This window comes from Pseudophryne corroboree, chromosome 5, assembly GCF_028390025.1.
Source record: "Pseudophryne corroboree isolate aPseCor3 chromosome 5, aPseCor3.hap2, whole genome shotgun sequence".
NCBI classification, from domain to species: domain Eukaryota; kingdom Metazoa; phylum Chordata; class Amphibia; order Anura; family Myobatrachidae; genus Pseudophryne; species Pseudophryne corroboree.
In genome coordinates, this window is record NC_086448.1 from 744,093,138 (window position 1) to 744,118,229 (window position 25,092).

The 25,092-nt window shown below is 50.1% G+C and overlaps 1 protein-coding gene across 2 annotated transcripts in view; it reads right to left on the reverse strand.

Annotated features, from left to right (window-relative positions):
* RAD54B (RAD54 homolog B) overlaps positions 1–25,092 on the reverse strand; it is a 177,161-nt gene that overhangs the window by 94,015 nt on the left and 58,054 nt on the right. For both annotated transcript variants that reach the window (XM_063924112.1, XM_063924111.1), the window contains exon 3: positions 6,013–6,160. In XM_063924112.1, coding sequence (XP_063780182.1) covers positions 6,013–6,160 — 148 coding nt within the window. The remainder of the gene's footprint in view (positions 1–6,012; positions 6,161–25,092) is intronic.

Genomic DNA, 25,092 nt, shown 5'->3' on the forward strand with positions numbered 1-25,092 from the left:
AGCGGCAGTATCGAAGGCATAGAACCTTATGAACGTGTTCACAGAGGACCACGTAGCCGCCTTGCACAATTGTTCAAGGGTCGCACCACGGCGGGCCGCCCAAGAAGGTCCCACAGACAGAGTAGAATTGGCCGTAATGTGAGCAGGAGCCGAGAGGCCAGCCCTCACATAAGCATGTGCAATCACCATTCTAATTCATCTGGCCAAAGTTTGCTTATGAGCAGGCCAGCCCCATTTGTAAAATCCAAACAGCACAAAGAGAGAATCAGATTTCCTAATAGAAGCAGTTCTCTTCAGCCCGTACCACATCCAAAGACCACTCTTTGGGAGACAGATCAGGAGAAACAAGTGCCGAAACCACAATCTCGTGGTTAAGGTGGAACGAAGAAACCACCTTAGGTAAATATCCGGGACGAGTCCTAAGAACCGCCCGGTCACGGTGAAATATCAGATATGGGGAACTACAGGACAAGGCACCCAAATCCAACACTCTTCTAGCTGAGGCAATAACCAGCAGAAACACCACCTTAAGGGAAAGCAACTTAAGGTCAGCTGAACCAAGAGGTTCAAACGGAGACTCTTGTAACGCCTCCAAAACCACCAAGGAGCCACAGGCGGGACATACGGAGGTTGGATACGCAACACACCCTGAGTAAAGGTATGCACATCAGGTAAGGTCGCAATTTTTCTCTGAAACCACACCGGCAAGGCAGATATTTGAACCTTGAGGGAGGCCAGACGCAGGCCTAAGTCTAGGCCCTGCTGAAGAAAGGCCAACAACTTGGCTGTACTAAACTTGGAAGCATCATAATCGTTAGATGCGCACCAAACAAAGTAAGAATGCCAGACCCTATAGTAAATCCGAGCCGAAGCCGGTTTCCGGGCCCGCAACATAATTTGAATGACCGCCTCAGAAAACTCTTTAGCCCTTAAGACGGAAGCTTCAAATGCCACGCCGTCAAAGACAGCCGGGCTAGGTCCTGGTAGACACAGGGGCCCTGAACGAGGAGGTCTGGGCGTTGTGGAAGTAGAATTGGACGCTCTGACGATAGGCCTTGCAGGTCTGAGAACCAGTGCTGTCTGGGCCACGCCGGAGCTATGAGAAGCAGAATTCCTTTTTCTTGTTTGAACTTCCGAATTACCCTGGGCAGGAGTGACACCGGAGGGAACACGTACGGCAGCCAAAACCTTCACGGCACCACCAGCGCATCCACGAATGCTGCTTGAGGATCCCTTGTCCTTGCTCCGAAGACCGGAACCTTGTGATTGTGTCGAGACGCCATCAGATCTACGTCTGGAAGACCCCACTTTTCCACTAGGAGTTGAAACACTTCTGGATGGAGGCCCCACTCTCCGGCGTGTACGTCCTGACGACTGAGAAAGTCCGCTTCCCAATTCAGGACTCCCGGAATGAATATTGCCGATATGGCTGGTAGATGGCGTTCCGCCCAATGTAGAATCCGTGAGACTTCCTTCATTGCCAAACGGCTTCGAGTGCCGCCTTGATGATTTATGTAAGCCACTGTGGTGGCGTTGTCCAACTGTACTTGAACAGGACGGTTCTGAATTAAATGCTGGGCTAGGTTCAACGCATTGAAAACCGCCCGCAATTCCAGAATGTTGATCGAGAGGAGGGATTCCTCCTTGGTCCACCGACCCTGAAGGGAGTGTTGCTCCAAGACCGCTCCCCAACCTCTTAGACTGGCATCTGTCGTCAACAGGACTCAGTTGGATATCCAGAAGGGACGGTCCATGCACAATTGTTGGTCCTGGAGCCACCAGAGCAGCGACAGACGGACCTCCGGAGTCAATGAGATCATGTGAGACCTGATCCGGTGAGGCAGGCCGTCCCACTTGGCTAGAATTAGCCTCTTGAGGGGGCAAGAATGGAATTGAGCATACTCCACCATGTCGAATGCTGAGACCATGAGGCCCAGCACCTGCATAGCCGAATGTATCAACACTTGCGGACGAGAAAGGAAGCAACGGATCCTGCCCTGAAGCTTCAGGACTTCCTCCTGAGACAAGAACAACCTCTGGTTGTGAGTGTCCAATAGCACTCCCAGGTGCACCATGCTCTGAGCAGGGACCAGGGAGGATTTCTTCCAGTTGATGAGCCACCCGTGGGCTTGTAGAAACCGGACAGTCATATCCAGATGACGTAGGAGAAGTTCTGGGGAATTTGCCAGGATTAACAAGTCGTCCAGACACGGCAGTATCCTGACCCCTTGACGGCGGAGTACCACCGTCATCACCGCCATAACTTTGGTGAAAACTTGCGGAGCCGTAGTTAAACCAAAAGGTAACGCCCGAAACTGGTAATGGAGGTTGCCAATCGCAAACCTCAGGTATTGTTGATGTGACACTGCTATAGGAATATGCAGGTAAGCATCCTGTATGTCCAGGGAGTCCCCTGGTTCCAAGGCCAGAACTATAGAGCGAAGGGTTTCCATAGGGAACTTGGAAACCTTCACAAACCTGTTCAATGTCTTGAGGTTTAGAATGGGCCGGGAGGACCCATTCGGTTTCAGGACTAGAAACAGCGGAGAATAGTATCCCCGGCCCCTCTGCGCAAGAAGCACCTGTACTACAACTCCTGTATCCAGGAGGGTCTGTACCCCCGAATGTAGAGTGTTTGCCTTTGTCTGGTCCAACGGGACGTCTGTCCGGCAAAATCGATGAGGGGGTCGGTTTTTGAAGGCTATGGCGTAACCTTGAGTGACGACTTCCCGTACCCAGGCATCTGAAGTGGTCTTCAACCATTCCTGGGTATACCCTAGAAGCCGGCCCCCCACCCTGGGATCCCCCAGGGGGAGGCCCGCCCCGTCATGCGGCAGGCTTATCGGTCTTGGAAGCTGGATGACGGGCCGCCCAGGCTCTTTTGGGCTTTGGCTTACCAGGTTTGGAAGTGCGGGCCTGCTTGTTGCACGCCTGACCTTTTGCTTTACCTGAAGGACGAAAGGAAGTACCTTTAGCCTTCGACACAGAAGGAGCGGTACTTGGCAGACAGGCAGTTTTGGCAGTAGCCAAGTCAGCCACAATATTATTTAAGTCCTCCCCAAACAGAATATCTCCCTTGAAAGGGAGTACCTCCAGGGTTTTTCTAGAGTCCAGATCCACAGACCAGGATCTCAGCCACAATATCCGGCGAGCCAGGACTGATGTAGTAGAGGCCTTGGCTGCTAGGATACCGGCATCAGAAGCCTCTTTAATATAGTGAGAAGCTGTAACAATATATGACAAGCATTGTCTAGCATGGTCAGAAGAGATTTCAGCTTCTAACTCCAAGGCCCATGCTTCAATAGCCTCTGCAGCCCATGTTGCTGCAATAGTGGGCCTTTGTGCAGCACCCGTGAGGGTGTAAATCGCTTTCAGACAACCCTCCACACGTTTATCCGTAGGCTCTTTTAGAGACGTGACGGTAGTGACAGGTAGAGCTGAGGAAACCACCATCCTAGCCACATGTGAGTCTACTGGTGGAGGCGTTTCCCAATTTTTAGACAGCTCTGGCACGAGGGGATAGCGAGCCAGCATCTTCTTTTGAGGCACAAACTTCTTACCCGGGTTTTCCCAGGGTTCCTGACGTATATCCACTAGGTGGTCAGAGTGAGGTAAAACTTGTTTAACCACCTTCCGACGCTTGAACCTATCTGGTTTCTTAGAAGGGACGGATGGCTCGAGATCATCCGTAATATCAACTTAATAGCCTCCAAAAGATCAGGAACATCCACATGTGAACTACCCTCCCCATCAGCAGTATCTGTGTCAGAATCTGTGAGGTCAGTGTAAGTGCCGTCTTCATCAGACGAGGTGTCAGTGACAGCAGTGGATTGTGAGGAGATAAGAGCTCGCTTAGAGGACCCCTTGGGCTTAGGCGAGTGAGGGTCAGACTTTTTAGTAGTCAGGGACTGGTTCAACTTCTTCAATTGAGCAGATAAATTGTCCGCCCACGGCGGGTTAGCTGCAGGGACCACATACGGTTGCACCGGCACAGGGGGTCCTATAGGGGGGGTTAGTTTATTAACTAGCGTATGTAGAAGCGTGTAAAAAGCAGCCCACGGTGGGTCATTATGTACCTCCGTTGCCACAGTCCCACTGGGGGGCAAGGAGCTCCCAGAACCAGAGCCCACAGCTGCTATATTCTCATCATAGGGATCTGTGGCTTCAGCAACACTGGCAGTGTGTTCAGCCCCAGAACCATTACCCTCAGAAGCAGACATGCAGTATCAGGTAACACAGTACAATTGGCAGCAGCACAATATCTCTTACCCAAACCCCTGCGCAGTGTAGTCAGCACAAGCAGAGATATAGGAGAGATATGGTGAGTAAAATCACAGAGAAAAATACGTATTAAGGTATATCTTGTGAAAATCCTATATAAATATAAAACCTGACGCACCAAGCCCCCTCAGGTTATAGAACATAGGGATAGCAAGTTGAGTGAAAGACACGAAATGGACACCACTCAACGAGCTAATGCACACACATAGTCACAGTTGTACAATGCAGAGGTTATTGCTAACAATAATACTGCACTGGGCTAGCTTATATAGCTATATAGTCAATACATATAACACTGCACAGCAAGAACTGGATGTATATCACAGGGTAATTGTACTAGAAAACCCTGACTAAATGCACTCTTTCTTAACTAACACTGTCTAAAAGGCAGGTAGAATACTTAAGTGTCATGTAAAGTCACAGCGCTGACAACCAGGCGGCTTTACACAGGAGGATTTGCCCAAGCAGTCCCAGGAACAGTGTAGCTGAGAGAAATGGCGCCCAGACCCTGACAGGGAGTGAGGGAGAGACAGATATGCAGCTCCAGGGCGGGAACATTTGCGGGAAATGGCGCCCTGGGGCTGGGGGAGGGGCTCCAGGTCTAAGCCTTATCCCCCTGCTGGCAAAACCACCGGGTACTGTGGGCTACTATTAAAATGGTTTTAAGGGAAAACCTGACCTGCACCCATGCCCTGGTGATCTAGTGGGATCGCCTGTGCTGCCAGTGTCCACCACCAGCGCGCGCGGCCCGCCTCCCACTGACCACGCCGGATCGCGATAAAGTACGGGTCCCGCAAGCGGGACCCACTCACCACCTCCCGAAGAGCGGCCACGCGATCCCGGAGAGCCCCCGTCGTGTGTGCCTGACCATGAAGAAAACCGGAGCCTCCTGCTGTAGTTACCCGGCAACCAGGGCTCGGGAGTGTACAGCGCCGCTGGGGAGAGATGGAGCTGCAGCAGTGAATGTCAATAGACATTTACACACCGCTGCTGCCCTTGTAGTCTTCACTTTTTCTTCACAAAAGCTCTTCTTAGGGCTGCCTGGAGCAGCCCCTCTGTTATGTGCCTGCTATCTGCAGCACCAACTACAAAACTGAGCTCCTGTGCAGGGAGGCGGGCTTATAGAGGAGGCGGCGCTATGCATTCTGGGAACAGTCAAAGCTTTTCAGCCTGTTGGTGCCTCGGATCAAGATCCTACTCTACACCCCTATGTCTATCCTTGTGGAGCCCAGTGTACCCCGCAGCAGAAAGAGAAAACGTTTGGGGGGAAAAAGTGTCTCGACCATGTGCGTTGACCATTGTCATGTCAACAATATCGGGTGGACCTACTGACTGTCGCCCTAATACAGGTCGACCTATCATCCGGATACCTTCTGTAGGGCTCAACATAATGCAGCACTAAGCCATAATTAAAAGCACTGGAGTCACACCCTGTAAGTTTGTTCTCCTGCAGTGAAAAGACAGCAAGATATGTACTACGCAGGCACACAAGTCTTTTCCTGGCCAGGGGCCACAAGCCCAGAGTATGACATGCTACCTTTGTACCAGGTTTAATGAAAGCCTTCCATTGACTCGTCACAGTGAATAATGAACCATAGCGCTTCTTCCCCATATGTACTGTATACATCTATACTGTAAAGGCGTAAGGCAAGTAAGAATGCCAACATAGTCAGAGGAATATTTGTTACTATAAGCTGCATAATAAAACAAGAAAGCAACAGAAAAAGTTACCTGCTAACGGTCTAAACTTTGAAGCAGCAGCCACTGCAAACTTGTGAGCCGGGACTGCAAACGGTTTAGTCTCCTCAATAGTTGTCGACTTTGTGCTCACACCGCCAGTCCTTGCCAAGACCCCGGAAGGCAGAGAGTCATTCTTGGGCTTCACCAACAAAAACAAATGTATTATTTCATTAGGTTATACTACAATACAGACTATTAATGACAAGCAACAACTGGACATTATCATCATTAATTAATGTACCCACATTGGCTCTAAAAGTTCTTGGTCATTTGTGGACTGAATAACTACCTGTCACATTTGGCTTTACTACTATCAGTGTCTAAAGGAGAAGAAGAGGAAATATCTGGGTTTGTATAAATGCCTTCCACTCAGGGAAAGGAAAACCTCTGTGTGTTATTTACAAATCTGTGTGTATATTTACTAAGTGTTGGTCTTTTTGTTTTGTAGAACAACAAGTGCCAGCATGCCCGGGCACTGGCACTTGAGGGCATCCTATAGGACACCTTTTATTGCCCAACTTAAATAAAAATAAAGAAAAGAAAAAAACTGAAATGAGGGACCACTAAAGGCAGCCCAACCAAAAAAATAAGAATTTACTTACCGATAATTCTATTTCTCGTAGTCCGTAGTGGATGCTGGGGACTCCGTAAGGACCATGGGGGGGGGTAGCTGCTCCGCAGGAGACTGGGCACAAAAGTAAAGCTTTAGAACTACCTGATGTGCACTGGCTCCTCCCCCTATGACCCTCCTCCAAGCCTCAGTTAGGATACTGTGCCCGGACGAGCGTACACAATAAGGAAGGATTTTGAATCCCGGGTAAGACTCATACCAGCCACACCAATCACACCATATAACTTGTGATCTAAACCCAGTTAACAGCATGATAACAGAGGAGCCTCTAGAAAAGATGGCTCACTACAGCAATAACCCGATTTTTTGGTAACAATAACTATGTACCAGTATTGCAGACAATCCGCACTTGGGATGGGCGCCCAGCATCCACTACGGACTACGAGAAATAGAATTATCGGTAAGTAAATTCTTATTTTCTCTGACGTCCTAGTGGATGCTGGGGACTCCGTAAGGACCATGGGGATTATACCAAAGCTCCCAAACGGGCGGGAGAGTGCGGATGACTCTGCAGCACCAAATGAGAGAACTCCAGGTCCTCCTCAGCCAGGGTATCAAATTTGTAGAATTTTACAAACGTATTTGCTCCTGACCAAGTAGCTGCTCGGCAAAGTTGTAAAGCCGAGACCCCTCGGGCAGCCGCCCAAGATGAGCCCCCCTTCCTTGTGGAATGGGCTTTTACAGATTTTGGCTGTGGCAGGCCTGCCACAGAATGTGCAAGCTGAATTGTACTACAAATCCAACGAGCAATAGTCTGCTTAGAAGCAGGAGCACCCAGCTTGTTGGGTGCATACAGAATAAACAACGAGTCAGATTTTCTGACTCCAGCCGTCCTGGAAACCTATATTTCCAGGGCTCTGACAACGTCTAGCAACTTGGAGTCCTCCAAGTCCCTAGTAGCCGCAGGCACCACAATAGGTTGATTCAGGTGAAACGCTGAAAACCACCTTAGGGAGAAACTGAGGACAAGTCCTCAATTCCGCCCTGTCCGAATGGAAAATCAGCTGAGGGCTTTTACAGGATAAAGCCGCCAACTCTGACACGCACCTGGCCCAGGCCAGGGCCAACAGCATGACCACTTTCCATGTCAGATATTTTAACTCCACATATTTAAGTGGTTCAAACCAATGTGACTTTTGGAACCCAAAAACTACATTTAGATCCCAAGGTGCCACTGGAGGCACAAAAGGAGGCTGTATACAGTACCCCTTTCACAAACGTCTGAACTTCAGGGACTGAAGCTAGTTCTTTTTGGAAGAAAATTGACAGGGCCGAAATTTGAACCTTAATGGACCCCCATTTCAGGCCCATAGACACTCCTGTTTGCAGGAAATGTAGGAATCGACCTAGTTGAAAATTCCTCCGTCGGGGCCTTACTGGCCTCGCACCACGCAACATATTTTCGCCAAATGCGGTGATAATGTTTTGCGGTTATATCTTTCCTGGCTTTGATCAGGATAGGAATGACTTCATCCGGAATGCCTTTCTCCTTAAGGATCCGGCGTTCAACCGCCATGCCGTCAAACGCAGCCGCGGTAAGTCTTGGAACAGACAGGGTCCTTGCTGGAGCAGGTCCCTTCTTAGAGGTAGAGGCCACGGATCCTCCGTGAGCATCTCTTGAAGTTCCGGTTACCAAGTCCTTCTTGGCCAATCCGGAGCCACGAATATAGTGCTTACTCCTCTCCATCTTATAATTCTCAGTACCTTGGGTATGAGAGGCAGAGGAGGGAACACATACACTGACTGGTACACCCACTGTGTTACCAGAGCGTCTACAGCTATTGCCTGAGGGTCCCTTGACCTGGCGCAATACTTGTCGAGTTCTATAAACATGTGGAAGACTTCTGGGTGAAGTCCCCACTCTCCCGGGTGGAGGTCGTGTCTGCTGAGGAAGTCTGCTTCCCAGTTGTCCACTCCCGGAATGAATACTGCTGACAGTGCTATCACATGATTTTCCGCCCAGCGAAGAATCCTTGCAGCTTCTGCCATTGCCCTCCTGCTTCTTGTGTCACCCTGTCTGTTTACGTGGGTGACTGCCGTGATGTTGTCCGAATGGATCAACTCCGGGTGACCTTGAAGCAGAGGTCTTGCTGAGCTTAGAGCATTGTAAATGGCCCTTAGCTTCAGGATATTTATGTCCGTGGTCACCAGGACCCAGTCCCGAATGTGCGGCCCTCTAGAAGATGAGCACTCTGCAACCACCACAGGAGAGACACCCTTGTGCTTGGTGACAGGGTTATCCGCTGATGCATCTGAAGATGCGACCCGGACCATTTGTCCAGCAGGTCCCACTGGAAAGTCTTGCGTGGAATCTGCCGAATGGGATTGCTTCGTAGGAAGCCACCATTTTTCCCAGAACCATTTCATTGATGTACTGAGACTTGGCTCGGTTATAGGAGGTTCCCGACTAGCTCGGATAACTCCCTGACTTTCTCCTCCGGGAGAAACACCTTTTTCCGGACTGTGTCCAGGATCATCCCTAGGAACAGAAGACGAGTTGTCGGAATCAGCTGCGATTTTGGAATATTGAGAATCCAATCGTGCTGCCGCAACACTACCTGAGATAGTGCTACCCGACCTCCAACTGTTCCCTGGATCTTACCCTTATCAGGGAATCGTCCAAGTAAGGGATAACTAAAATTCCCTTCCTTCGAAGGAGTATCATCATTTCGGCCATTACCTTGGTAAAGACCCGGGGTGCCGTGGACCATCCATACGGCAGCGTCTGAAACGGATAGTGACAGTTCTGTACCATGAACCTGAGGTACCCTTGGTGAGAAGGGTAAATTGGGACATGAAGGTAAGCATCCTTGATGTCCCGAGACATCATGTAGTCCCCTTCTTCCAGGTTCGCAATCACTGCTCTGAGTGACTCAATCTTGAATTTGAACCTCCGTATGTAAGTGTTCAAGATTTTAGATTTAGAATCGGTCTCACCGAGCCGTCCGGCTTCGGTACCACAACAGTGTGGAATAATACCCCGTTCCCTGTTGCAGGAGGAGTACCTTGATTATCACCTGCTGGGAATACAGCTTGTGAATGGCTTCCAAAACTGCCTCCCTGTCAGAAGGAGACATCGGTAAAGCCGACTTTAGGAAACGGCGAGGGGGAGACGTCTCGAATTCCAATTTGTACCCCTGAGGTATCACCTGAAGGATTCAGGGGTCTACTTGCGAGTGAGCCCACTGCGCGCTGAAATTCATTGAGACGGGCCCCCACCGTGCCTGATTCTGCTTGTAAAGCCCCAGCGTCATACTGAGGGCTTGGCAGAGGCGGGAGAGGGCTTCTGTTCCTGGGAACTGGCTGATTTCTGCAGCCTTTTTCCTCTCCCTCTGTCACGGGGCAGAAATGAGGAACCTTTTGCCCGCTTGCCCACGAAAAGACTGCGCCTGATAATACGGCGTCTTCTTATGTTGAGAGGCGACCTGGGGTACAAACGTGGATTTCCCAGCTGTTGCCGTGGCCACCAGGTCTGAAAGACCGACCCCAAATAACTCCTCCCCTTAATAAGGCAATACTTCCAAATGCCGTTCGGAATCCGCATCACCTGACCACTGTCGTGTCCATAACCCTCTACTGGCAGAAATGGACAACGCACTTAGACTTGATGCCAGTCGGCAAATATTCCGCTGTGCATCACGCATATATAGAAATGCATCTTTTAAATGCTCTATAGGCAATAATATACTGTCCCTATCTAGGGTATCAATATTTTCAGTCAGGGAATCCGACCACGCCAACCCAGCACTGCACATCCAGGCTGAGGCGATTGCTGGTCGCAGTATAACACCAGTATGTGTGTAAATACATTTTAGGATACCCTCCTGCTTTCTATCAGCAGGATCCTTAAGGGCGGCCATCTCAGGAGAGGGTAGAGCCCTTGTTCTTACAAGCGTGTGAGCGCTTTATCCACCCTAGGGGGTGTTTCCCAACGTACCCTAACCTCTGGCGGGAAAGGATAGAATGCCAATAACATTTTAGCAATTATCAGTTGTTATCGGGGGAAACCCACGCATCATCACACACCTCATTTAATTTCTCAGATTCAGGAAAACTACAGGTAGTTTTTCCTCACCGACCATAATACCCCTTTTTGGTGGTACTCGTATTATCAGAAATGTGTAAAACATTTTTCATTGCCTCAATCATGTAACGTGTGGCCCTACTGGAAGTCACATTTGTCTCTTCACCGTCGACACTGGAGTCAGTATCCGTGTCGGCGTCTATATCTGCCATCTGAGGTAACGGGCGCTTTAGAGCCCCTGACGGCCTATGAGACGTCTGGACAGGCACAAGCTGAGTAGCCGGCTGTCTCATGTCAACCACTGTCTTTTATACAGAGCTGACACTGTCACGTAATTCCTTCCAACAGTTCATCCACTCAGGTGTCGACCCCCTAGGGGGTGACATCACTATTACAGGCAATCTGCTCCGTCTCCACATCATTTTTCTCCTCATACATGTCGACACAAACGTACCGACACACAGCACACACACAGGGAATGCTCTGATAGAGGACACGACCACACTAGCCCTTTGGGGAGACAGAGGGAGAGTTTGCCAGCACACACCAGAGCGCTATATATATACAGGGATAACCTTATATAAGTGTTTTTCCCCTTATAGCTGCTGTATTTTTAATACTGCGCGTAATTAGTGCCCCCCTCTCTTTTTTAACCCTTTCTGTAGTGTAGTGACTGCAGGGGAGAGCCAGGGAGCTTCCCTCCAACGGAGCTGTGAGGGAAAATGGCGCCAGTGTGCTGAGGAGATAGGCTCCGCCCCCTTCTCGGCGGCCTTATCTCCCGTTTTTCTGTGTATTCTGGCAGGGGTTAAATTCATCCATATAGCCCAGGAGCTATATGTGATGCATTTTTTTTTTGCCATCCAAGGTGTTTTTATTGCGTCTCAGGGCGCCCCCCCCCCCCCAGCGCCCTGCACCCTCAGTGACCGGAGCGTGAAGTGTGCTGAGAGCAATGGCGCACAGCTGCAGTGCTGTGCGCTACCTTGTTGAAGACAGGACGTCTTCTGCCGCCGATTTTCCGGACCTCTTCTGTCTTCTGGCTCTGTAAGGGGGCCGGCGGCGCGGCTCTGGGACCTATCCATGGCTGGGCCTGTGATCGGTCCCTCTGGAGCTAATGTCCAGTAGCCTAAGAAGCCCAATCCACTCTGCACGCAGGTGAGTTCGCTTCTTCTCCCCTTAGTCCCTCGATGCAGTGAGCCTGTTGCCAGCAGGTCTCACTGAACATAAAAAACCTAAAACTAAACTTTTCACTAAGCAGCTCAGGAGAGCCACCTAGTGTGCACCCTTCTCGTTCGGGCACAAAAATCTAACTGAGGCTTGGAGGAGGGTCATAGGGGGAGGAGCCAGTGCACACCAGGTAGTTCTAAAGCTTTACTTTTGTGCCCAGTCTCCTGCGGAGCCGCTCCCCCCCCCCCCCCCCCATGGTCCTTACGGAGTCCCCAGCATCCACTAGGACGTCAGAGAAAATAAGATTTTACTTATTGGTAAATCTATTTCTCGTAGTCCGTAGTGGATGCTGGGGACTCCGTAAGGACCATGGGGATAGACGGGCTCCGCAGGAGACCTGGGCACTTTAAGAAAGAATTTAGGTTCTGGTGTGCTCTGGCTCCTCCCTCTATGCCCCTCCTCCAGACCTCAGTTAGAGAAACTGTGCCCAGAAGAGCTGACAGTACAAGGAAAGGATTTTGGTAATCCAGGGCAAGATTCATACCAGCCACACCAATCACACCGTATAACTTGTGATAAATTTACCCAGTTAACAGTATGAACAACAACAGTGCATCAGGTCAACCCTGATGCAACCATAACATAACCCTTATTGAAGCAATAACTATCTACAAGTATTGCAGAAGAATTCCGCACTTGGGACGGGCGCCCAGCATCCACTACGGACTACGAGAAATAGATTTACCGGTAAGTAAAATCTTATTTTCTCTAACGTCCTAGTGGATGCTGGGGACTCCGTAAGGACCATGGGGATTATACCAAAGCTCCCAAACGGGCGGGGGAGTGCGGATGACTCTGCAGCACCGATTGAGCAAACACAAGGTCCTCCTCAGCCAGGGTATCAAACTTGTAGAACTTTGCAAAAGTGTTTGAACCTGACCAAGTAGCCGCTCGGCAAAGCTGTAATGCCGAGACCCCTCGGGCAGCCGCCCAAGAAGAGCCCACCTTCCTAGTGGAATGGGCCTTAACTGATTTTGGCAGCGGCAATCCAGCCGCAGAATGAGCCTGCTGAATCGTGTTACAGATCCAGCGAGCAATAGTTTGCTTTGAAGCAGGAGCACCAAGCTTGTTGGAAGCATACAGGATAAACAAAGACTCTGTTTTCCTGACCCTAGCCGTTCTGGCTACATAAACCTTCAAAGCCCTGACCACATCAAGCAACTCGGAATCCTCCAAGTCAGTAGTAGCCACAGGCACCACAATAGGTTGGTTTATATGAAAGGATGAAACCACTTTCGGCAGAAATTGTGAACGGGTCCGCAATTCTGCTCTATCCGCATGGAAAACCAGATAGGGGCTTTTATGTGACAAAGCCGCCAACTCTGACACACACCTAGCCGAAGCCAAGGCTAATAGCATGACCACCTTCCACGTGAGATATTTCAACTCCACCGTTTTGAGTGGTTCAAACCAGTGGGATTTCAGGAAACTCTACACCACGTTAAGATCCCAAGGTGCCACTGGAGGAACAAAAGGGGGCTGAATATGCAGCACTCCCTTTACAAACGTCTGAACGTCAGGTAGAGAAGTCAACTCCTTTTGAAAGAAAATGGATAGGGCCGAAATCTGGACCTTAATGGAACCCAATTTTAGGCCCAAATTCACTCCGGACTGTAGGAAGTGAAGGGAACGGCCCAGCTGGAACTCCTCCGTAGGAGCATTCCTGGCCTCACACCAAGCAACATATTTTCGCCATATACGGTGATAATGTTGAGCTGTCACGTCCTTCCTGGCCTGTATCAGCGTAGGAATGACCTCATCCGGAATGCCTTTCTCTGCTAGGATCCGGCGTTCAACCGCCATGCCGTCAAACGCAGCCGCGGTAAGTCTTGGAACAGACAGGGCCCTTGTTGCAACAAGTCCTGTCTTAGAGGAAGAGGCCACGGGTCCTCTGTGAGCAGTTCTTGCAGATCTGGATACCAAGTCCTTCGTGGCCAATCTGGAACAATGAGTATTGTTCTCACTCCTCTTTTTCTTATTATCCTCAGCACCTTGGGTATGAGAGGAAGAGGAGGAAATACATAGACCGACTGGAACACCCACGGTGTCACCAGGGCGTCTACAGCTATCGCCTGAGGGTCTCTTGACCTGGCTCAATACCTCTGTAGCTTTTTGTTGAGTCGTGATGCCATCATGTCCACCTGTGGCAGTTCCCACCGACTTGTAATCTGCGCGAACACTTCCTGATGAAGTCCCCTCTCTCCCGGGTGGAGGTCGTGTCTGCTCAGGAAGTCTGCTTCCCAGTTGTCCACTCCCGGGATGAACACTGCTGACAGTGCGCTTACGTGATTCTCCGCCCAGCAAAGAATTCTGGCGGCTTCCGCCATCGTCACTCAGCTCCTTGTGCCGCCTTGGCGGTTTACATGAGCCACTGCGGTGATGTTGTCTGACTGAATCAGAACCGGTTGGTCGCGAAGCAGGGACTCTGCTTGACGTAGGGCGTTGTATATGGCCCTTAGTTCCAGGATGTTGATGTGAAGGCAAGTCTCTTGACTTGACCACAGACCTTGGAAATTTCTTCCCTGTGTGACTGCACCCCAACCTCGGAGGCTTGCGTCCGTGGTCACCAGGACCCAGTCCTGAATGCCGAATCTGCGGACCTCGAGAAGGTGAGCGCTCTGCAGCCACCACAGGAGTGACACCCTGGCCCTGGGGGATAGGGTGATTAACCGATGCATCTGAAGATGTGATCCGGACAACTTGTCCAGTAAGTCCCATTGAAAGGTCCTCGCATGGAACCTGCCGAAGGGAATGGCCTCGTAACATGCCACCATCTTTCCCAGGACACGAGTGCAGTGATGCACTGAAACCTGTTTTGGTTTTAATAGGTTCCTGACCAGTGTCAAGAGTTCCTGAGCTTTCTCCATCGGGAGATAAACCCTTTTCTGGTCTGTATCTAGAATCATGCCCAGGAAAGGCAGACGAGTCGTAGGAACCAACTGCAATTTTGGAATATTTAGAATCCAGCCGTGTTGCCGTAATACTTCCAGAGAAAGTGCTACACTGATCAGCAACTGCTCTCTTGATCTCGCTTTTATGAGGAGATCGTCCAAGTATGGGATAATTGTGACTCCTTGCTTCCGCAGGAGTACCATCATTTCCGCCATTACCTTGGTAAATATTCTCGGTGCCGTGGAGAGACCAAACGGCAACGTCTGAAATTGGTAATGACAGTCCTGTACCACAAATCTGAGGTACGCCTGATGAGGTGGATAAATGGGGCATGAAGGTATGCATCCTTTATGTCCAGAGACACCATAAAATCCCCCCCTTCCAGGCTTGCGATGACCGCTCTCAGCGATTCCATCTTGAACTTGAATCTTTTCAGGTATATGTTCAGGGATTTTAAATTCAGTATAGGTCTGACCGAACCGTCCAGTTTCGGGACTACAAACATGGTCGAATAATAACCCCTTCCCTGCTGAAGGAGGGGAACCTTGACCACCACCTGTTGAAGATACAATTTGTGAATTGCAGTTAACACTATTTCCCTCTCGTGGGTGGAAGCTGGCAGGGCCGATTTGAGGTATCGGTGAGGGGGCATCTCTTCGAATTCCAGCTTGTATCCCTGAGACACAATATCTATTGCCCAGGGATCCAACTGGGAGTGAACCCACTTGTGGCTGAAATTTCGAAGACGTGCCCCCACCGGGCCTAGCTCCGCCTGTGGAGCCCCAGCGTCATGCGGTGGATTTTGTAGAGGCCGGGGAGGACTTCTGTTCCTGGGAACTAGCTGTGTTGTGCAGCTTCTTTCCTCTGCCCCTGCCTCTGGCAAGAAAGGACGCACCTCGGACTTTCTTGTTTTTCTGTGATCGAAAGGACTGCATTTGATAATACGGTGCTCTCTTAGGCTGTGAGGAAACATATGGCAAAAAATTTGACTTTCCAGCAGTAGCTGTGGAGACCAGGTCCGAGAGACCCTCCCCAAACAATTCCTCACCCTTGTAAGGTAAAACCTCCATATGCCTTTTTGAGTCGGCATCACCTGTCCATTGCCGAGTCCACAGGACCCTTCTAACAGAAATTGACATAGCATTCATTCTAGAACCCAGCAGACTAATGTCTCTTTGAGCATCTCTCATATAAAGGACAGCGTCTTTAATATGCCCCAAGGTCAACAATACAGTATCCTTGTCTAAGGTCTCAATTTCCTCAGATAAGGTATCCGTCCATGCTGCTACAGCACTACACACCCAGGCCGACGCGATCGCCGGCCTCAGCAAGGTACCCGAATGTGTATAAATGGACTTCAGGGTAACCTCCTGTTTGCGATCCGCAGCATCTTTGAGGGTAGCCGAATCCTGTGACGGCAGGGCTACCTTCTTGGATAAGCGTGTTAAAGCTTTGTCCACCTTAGGGGAGGATTCCCAGCGTAACCTGTCCGTTGGCGGGAAAGGATACGCCATAATAATCCTTTTGGAAATCTGCAGTTTTTTATCTGGAGATTCCCAAGCCTTTTCACATAACTCATTTAGCTCGTGTGAGGGGGGAAAGGTTACCTCCGGTTTCTTTTCCCCATACATATGCACTCTCTTGTCAGGGACTGGGGTTTCCTCTGTGATGTGCAATACATCCTTAATTGCTATAATCATATAACGGATGGATTTAGCCAATTTAGGCTGTAACTTTGCATCATCGTAATCGACACTGGAGTCAGAATCCATGTCGGTATCTGTGTCAACAATTTGGGATAGTGGGCGCTTCTGAGACCCTGACGGCCTCTGCGACATAGGATCAGGCACGGGTTGAGACCCTGACTGTCCTGAGGCTTCAGCTTTTTCTAACCTTTTATGCAAGGAATTAACATTATCATTTAAAACCTTCCACATATCCATCCAATCAGGTGTCGGCGCCGTCGGCGGAGACACCGCATTCATTTGCTCCCGCTCTGCTTCCACATAGCCTTCCTCGTCAAACATGTCGTCACAAGCGTACCGACACACCACACACACAGGGAATGCCCTTTTTGAAGACAGTTCCCCCACAAGGCCCTTTGGAGAGACAGAGAGAGAGTATGCCAGCACACACCCCAGCGCTATAAACCCAGGAATAACACAGTAACTTAATGTTAACCCAGTAGCTGCTGTTTATATTGATTTTTGCGCCTAATTATGTGCCCCCCCCCCTCTCTTTTTACCCTCTTCTACCGTGCATCTGCAGGGGAGAGCATGGGGAGCTTCCTCTCAGCGGAGCTGTGGAGAAAAAATGGCGCTGGTGAGTGCTGAGGAAGAAGCCCCGCCCCCTCAGCGGCGGGCTTCTGTCCCGCTTAAATGTACAATTTTTGGCGGGGGCTCATACATATATACAGTGCCCAACTGTATACTGTATATGCTAAACTTTTGCCAAAGAGGTACCAATTGCTGCCCAGGGCGCCCCCCCCTGAACCCTTACAGTGACTGGAGTATGTGAGGTGTGTGGGAGCAATGGCGCACAGCTGCAGTGCTGTGCGTTACCTCAGTGAAGAACGGAGTCTTCTGCCGCCGATTTGAAGTCTTCTTTGCTTCTCATACTCACCCGGCTTCTGTCTTCCGGCTCTGCGAGGGGGACGGCGGCGTGGCTCTGGGATCGGACGGCGAGGGTGAGATCCTGCGTATGATCCCTCTGGAGCTAATGGTGTCCAGTAGCCTAAGAAGCAGGACCTAGCTTCAGAGAGTAGGGCTGCTTCTCTCCCCTCTGTCCCTCGATGCATGGAGTCTGTTGCCAGCAGAGCTCCCTGAAAATAAAAAACCTAACAAAATACTTTCTATCAGCAAACTCAGGAGAGCTCACTGAAAAGCACCCAGCTGGTCTGGGCACAGTATCAAACTGAGGTCTGGAGGAGGGGTATAGAGGGAGGAGCCAGAGCACACCAGAACCTAAATTCTTTCTTAAAGTGCCCATGTCTCCTGCGGAGCCCGTCTATCCCCATGGTCCTTACGGAGTCCCCAGCATCCACTAGGACGTTAAAGAAATAGGATTTTAATACCTACCGGTAAATCCTTTTCTCCTAGTCCGTAGAGGATGCTGGGAACTCCAAAAGGACCATGGGGTATAGACGGGATCCGCAGAAGCTTGGGCACACTAAAAAGACTTTGACTGGGTGTGAACTGGCTCCTCCCTCTATGCCACTCCTCCAGACCTCAGTTATAGGAACTGTGCCCAGGAGAGACCGACATTTCGAGGAAAGGATTTTTGTTAACTAAGGGCGATAAACATACCAGCCCACACCACAAACATACTGTACAACCGGAGTAGCATGAAACCAGAGAACAGTATGAACTAACAACAGCAACAAGCTGAACATAACCGATACACAAAACACGTGTAACCATAAGTAACCAGTATCAATACAACTGCAAGGAACAGTCCGCACTGGGATGGGCGCCCAGCATCCTCTACGGACTAGGAGAAAAGGATTTACCGGTAGGTATTAAAATCCTATTTTCTCTTATGTCCTAGAGGATGCTGGGGACTCCAAAAGGACCATGGGGTCTATACCAAAGCTCCAGACCGGGCGGGAGAGTGCGGACGAGACTGCAGCACCGATTGAGCAAACATGAGGTTTTCATCAGCCAGGGTATCAAACTTGTAGAACTTAGCAAAAGTGTTTGAACCCGACCATGTAGCTGCTCGGCAAAGTTGAAGTGCCGAGAACCCTCGGGCAGCCCCCAAGATGAGCCCACCTTCCTGGTAGAATGGGCCTTTACTGACTTCGGTACCGGTAGTCCAGCCGAAGAATGAGCTTGCTGAATCGTATTACAAATCCAGCGTGCAATAGTCTGCTTAGAAGCAGGATTTCCAATCTTGTTGGAAGCATACAGGACAAACAGAGCCTCTATCTACCTAGTAAGAGCCGTTCTAGCGACATAAATTTTCAAATCTCTTACAACGTCAAGAGATTTTGGGAACGCTACAACATCTGTAGCTGTCAGGAACTGGTGCAGAATCCGGAATTCGGGATCAGGTACCAAGTGGTTGACGTTACCCAGAACAGAGGCGCGGAGTCTAACACGCCGGAAGGTTTTCACCAGGGAACCCCGCAAGGGGATATGGGCTTCGCGGCTTCCGACGTGCAGGTCGCGGCCCCCTGTCTGGGTCACTTGATACCTGAACTTGACTAGAGTTATGGTAGAGGTGTTGTATATGATCAGCCGCAGGGATACACAGGAACAAACAGGAACTGGAGAAGGTGGCAGGTTGCACACGGCTAGATGGTACACTGGGGCTGTGGAGATGGAACAGCAGCAGGCACTCCAAGGGTGACACAGGAGGTAGCGGCACACGGACGGACTGGGGTGCAGAAACTTGGAGACAGGGTAACGGCAGTCGGCAGACTAAAGTAGTCAGCAAGATGTTGAAGCTGGAATTCAATACTGGAACGATGAACTGAGACCAGAGAGGAACCAGAGAGCAGAACACCACATGGAGTAGCTATAACTGGCAAAGCCTCTTGGGATTGAGAGGCTTAAAAGAACAGGCTGGACCAATCAGTTGTGAGCACCAGACAGGCCCCCAGTAATTGATATAACATGCAGCTGCAGTGCAGACTGAGCAGGCTGACAAGCTGAATAGTAGTTTTCAGGTAACGAGCTGTAATTACAGAATCCAGACACCTGTGAAGTCAGTTGCTGAGTGCAGGAGCAAAGGCACTGGGAGACAACTATGCAGGAGCTAGCTGTGACCTGTAGTTCTACAAACTGAAGAAAAGGTAATTATAACAATAACAAAACATGAGTGCTCAGGATTGTAACAGTAGCCACAGGTACCACAATAGACTGGTTTATGTGAAACAAAGAAACCACCTTCGGCAGAAATTGTTGAGGAGTCCTCAATTCCGCTCTATCCGAATGAAAGATCAAATATGGGCTCTTGTGAGGCAAGGCCGCCAACACGGACACTCGTCTGGCAGACGCCAGAGCCAAAAGCATGACCACCTTTAAAATGAGAAACTTCAACTCAACCTTACGCAAAGGCTCAAACCAGTGAAACATAAGAAACTGCAACACCACTTCAAGATCCCACGGCGCCACGGGTGGCACAAATGGAGGATGGATATGCAGCACTCCCTTCACGAAAGTCTGAACCTCAGGAAGGACGGCCAATTCCTTTTGAAAGAAAATAGATAAAGCCAAAATCTGCACTTTGATGGAACCCAATTTCAGGCCCGCATCCACGCCTGCCTGCAAAAAATGGAGGAAGCGGAGGAGCTGCTTTGGTTTCACACCACGACACATATTTTCTCCAAATACGGTGATAATGTTTCGCCGTGACCTCCTTCCTAGCCTTAAGGAGAATGGGGATGACTTCCCCGGGAATACCCTTCAGAGCTAAAATCTGGCGTTCAACTTCCACGCCGTCAAACGCAGCCGCGGTAACTCTGGAAAGAGGCAGGGCCCCTGCAGTAACAGGTCCTCTCTTAGAAGAAGCGGCCAGGGATCTTCCACTAGTAATTCCTGAAGATCCGGATACCAGGCCCTCCGCGGCCAATCTGGAACGACGAGTATTGCCTGGACCCTTGTTCGTCTTATGATCCTCAGCACCTTTGGAATGAGAGGAAGCGGAGGGAACACATATACCGACAGAGTTACCAGGGAGTCCACTGCACAGGCTTGGGGGTCCCTTGACCTGGAACAATACCTCGGAAGCTTCTTGTTGAGGCGAGACGCCATCATGTCTATCTGAGGAATTCCCCAACGCCTTGCCACTTCTGCAAATACCTCTTGATGAAGGGCCCACTCTCCTGGATGGAGATCGTGTCTGCTGAGGAAATCTGCTCCCAGTTGTCCACGCCCGGGAGGAAAACTGCTGACAGAGCGCTCACATGCTGTTCCGCCCAGCGGAGAATTCTTGTGGCTTCCGCCATTGCAGCCCTGCTCCTTGTTCCGCCTTGGCGGTTTACGTACGCCACCACTGTGATGTTGTCCGACTGGATCAGGACAGGGAGACCCTGAAGAATGTTCTTCGCTTGCAGGAGGCCGTTGTAAATGGCTCTTAACTCGAGAACATTTATGTGGAGAGAAGATTCCTGGCTTGACCATTTTCCCTGGAAACTTCTTCCCTGGGCGACTGCGCCCCAGCCTCGGAGACTTGCATCTGTGGTCAGCAGGACCCAGTCCTGGATTCCAAAACGGCGTCCCTCTAGGAGGTGAGAGCTTTGCAGCCACCACAGGAGAAAGATCCTGGCCCTGGAAGATAGACTTATTTTCCGGTGCATGTGTAGGTGAGACCTGGACCATTTGTCCAGCAGGTCCCACTGAAACACCCTGGCATGAAACCTGCCAAACGGAATGGCCTCGTAAGCCGCCACCATCTTCCCTAGCACTCGAGTGCATTGATGAATCGACACTCTTGTCGGTCTCAAAAGCTCCTTGACCATGGTCTGAATTTCCAGAGCTTTGTCTTCCGGAAGAAACACTCTCTGAAGCTTTGTGTCTAGGATCATGCCCAGGAAGGGCAGTCGAGTCGTCGGAAGTAACTGAGACTTTGGCAAATTTAAAACCCAACCGTGATGTTGTAGAACTTTCAGAGAGAGTTCCACATTCTTTAACAATTGTTCCTTTGACCTCGCCTTTATCAGGAGATCATCCAAGTACGGGATAATTGTGACCCCTCGCTTGCGAAGGAGTACCATCATTTCTGCCATAACCTTGGTGACCTTTGTATCGCATCCCTTACCACCTCTCTTTCGGGAAGAGAAGCTGGCATGGCCGACACGAAAAAACAGTTGGGGGGCATCTCCTGAAACTCCAGCTTGTACCCTTGGGACATTATGTCTACGACCAAAGGATCCAGGGCTGATTGAACCCAGACCTGACTGAAGATTCGGAGACGGCTTCCCCACCGGCACGGACTCCCGCAGGGGAGCTCCAGCATCATGCGGTGGACTTGGTAGAGGCGGGGGAGGACTTTTGGTCCTGGGTGCCTGATCCTGCAGGCGACTTCTTTCCCCTTCCTCTACCCTTGGAAGCGAGGAAGGACGAGGCTTTACCTCGTTTGTATTTATTAGGTCGAAAGGACTGCATCTGTTGATGGGGTGCCTTTTTCTGTTGTGTGGGAACATAAGGAAGAAAAGATGACTTACCCGCAGTAGCGGTAGACACCAGGCCGTCACCAAACAAGACACTACCTTTGAAGGGGAGAGCTTCCATATTTTTCTTGGAGTCGGCATCAGCATTCCATTGATGGATCCACAGCGCCCTCCTAGCCGAGACCGCCATGGCATTGGCTCTTGATCCCAAGAGGCCAACATCCCTCGCCGCATCCTTTAGGTAATCAGCAGCGTCCTTGATATAACCAAGAGTCAAAAGAATATTATCTTTATCAAGGGTATCCATATCAGAAGCTAAATTATAAGCCCATTTAGCAATAGCACTACTCACCCATACCGACGCCACAGCAGGTCTGAGCAATGCACCAGTATTAACGAAAATGGCCTACAAAGACGTCTCCAGCCTGCGATCCGCCGGATCCCTGAGAGCAGCCGTGTCAGGGAACGGAAGCGCCACCTTCTTGGACAAACGGGAGAGAGCCTTGTTGACATTCGGAGACGACTCCCATTTTTCCCTGTCATCAGAGGGGAAAAGATACGCCATAAAATTCTCTTGGGAATCTGCCACCTCCTGTCCGGCGACTCCCAAGCTTTTTCACAAAGAGCATTCATTTCATGAGAGGAGGGAAACTTCACCTCAGGTTTTTTCCCTTTAAATAGGCAAATCCTTGTTTCCTGAACAGCAGGTTCGTCAGAGATACACAAAACATCTTTAATAGCCACAATCATGTACTGAATACTCTTAACTACCCTAGGGTGTAAAGTAGCCTCATTAAAATCGACATCGGAATCCGTGTCGGCATCTGTATCTACCATCTGGGTAAATGAACGTTTTTGTGACCCTGAGGGTGTCTGCACTTGGGCCAAAGCATCCTCCATGGATTTTCTCTATGTCTGTGTCTGAGAATCAGACTTATCCAACCTCTTAGACAACAAAGCATTAAGTGTACTCAACATAGCAACCCAATCAGTAGTCGACTGTGTCGACAGAGCCATTCCCAGCTCCTTTTCTGCGCCCCCAGTAACTTCCTCCGGGGAGGAACACTCAGACATGCCGACACGAAGTACCGACACCCAACACACACACTGGCCAATAAAAGGGACAGCCTACAGGGAAGCCCAGAGAGAGAAACACAGAGGAAGTATGCCAGCTCACACCCCAGCGCCCAAATATTACACCACAACAATATATGTCCAGCGCTGTACTAATAATAATAAAAGCACCAAAACATTTGTGCCCGCCCCCCCCCCCCCCCCCCCCCCGTTTTGCTCCCTTTACGTGTGAGGAGCTTGGAGGTACGGGCCAGCGTCTGTGGCGCTGGTGAGCTGTGGGGCTAAGCCCCGCCCCCTCCCTGCGCGCTTCAGTCCCGCCTGAATTTGAATTTTTTAGACTGGCGGGGGTCCGATATACTGTGCCCGGGCACCGAATATGTCATTTACCAATTCAGAAACAACCTCAGTCACTGCTGCCCAGAGCACCCCCCCCCCCCCCCCCCCCCCAGCGCCCTGCACCCTGTGAGTGCCGTTAGTGGTATGTGTGGGAGCAATGCCGTCACTGAAGTCTTCGGATCTTCTAATACTCACCCGGCTTCTGTCTTCTGGCTTCTGTGAGGGGGGTGACAGCGCGGCTCCGGGAACAAGCAGCGTGGCGAACCAAGTGATCGAACCCTCTGGAGCTAATGGTGTCCAGTAGCCTAAGAAGCAGAGCCCTTAACTAAGCAGAAGTAGGTCTGACTTCTCTCCCCTCATTCCCACGATGCAGGGAGCCTGTAGCCAGCAGGTCTCCCTGAAAATAAAAAAACATAACAAAAGTCTTTCTAGAGAAACTCAGTAGAGCTCCCCTAGTGTGTGTCCAGTCACTCCTGGGCACAAAGTCTAACGGAGGTCTGGAGGAGGGGCATAGAGGGAGGAGCCAGTTCACACCCAGTCAGAGTCTTTTTAGTGTCCCCAAGCTCCTGCGGATCCCGTCTATACCCATGGTCCTTTTGGAGTCCCCAGCATCCTCTAGGACAGGCATTCCCAACCACGGTCCTCAAGGCACACCAACAGTGCAGGTTTTAGTGATATCCAGGCTGAAGCACAGATGGTTAAATCAAAATAACTGAGCTACTAATTAAGTCACCTGTGCTGAATCCTGGATATCGCTAAAACCTGCACTGTTGGTGTGCCTTGAGGACCGTGGTTGGGAAAGCCTGCTCTAGGACGTAAGAGAAATAGTGCCCTTCCTTATCAGCTCCAATCTGAAAACTGGCTGTCTGGGGCTGGGTATTGGGGTCCGGGCTGCGAGATAATTAAAATTAACTGTTTGGTGCCCAAACTCTCCCCTCCAGACAATACCCATCGTCCTCTCTGTGCCCCCTAGTGGAGGAAGAAGAAATAATGACTTCTCTCACACTGTTTCAGTATATATATTTTTTTAAATATGGGAGCGCTGATTGTCTGAGAGGGACATAACTCACGCTTTTTTCAGCCAACCAGCACTTCCCATTAAATCCTATGACGTGACCGCGAGTAATCGGACATTTCGGGTTAGGTGCAGTCATGGGGTCTTGTTTGGGTTTTATTTACTTTCCATAGACTAAGCTTGCCTACGTGGTCCAAAGATGTGGCTGCCCATGGATTTCGTAAGTGTAAATTTTTTTTTTTTTAATAAGATACTTAAAACGTATGGTGTGCAAGTACTGTCATTATTGTATATATTTTCTTTACACGGTCTGGGCATGCTGGTCAAAAGATAAATGCTCCGAGTGAGATTATCTTGGAAAAGGACCCAATGATGCTGGAAGAGATCCGGCTACGCGGCCTATGCTAGAAAGAGACAGCTCTTGTCCAGTTTAGCAGCAGGATCTGCCAGTGTGTTCCCATCGGAGCCTGCACTACTATCAAGTGCAGATTTTCACTTTAGAATAATATTGGTAAATGACATTATTGTGTTCTGCGATACAAAACGCTTCAAACGCACTTAAAAAGCTAGGCTCCTATGACCAAATTTTGGAACTGCATGTGTGATATAAGCATTGGCGGATTTTACCTATGGCAGAGGTTCCCAAACGCGGTCCTCAAGGCATCCCCAACAGTCCAGGTTTTAGGTATATCCATGGCTCAGCACAGATGGTTAAATCAAATTGACTGAGGTGCTAATTAAGTCACCTGTGGCCAATCATG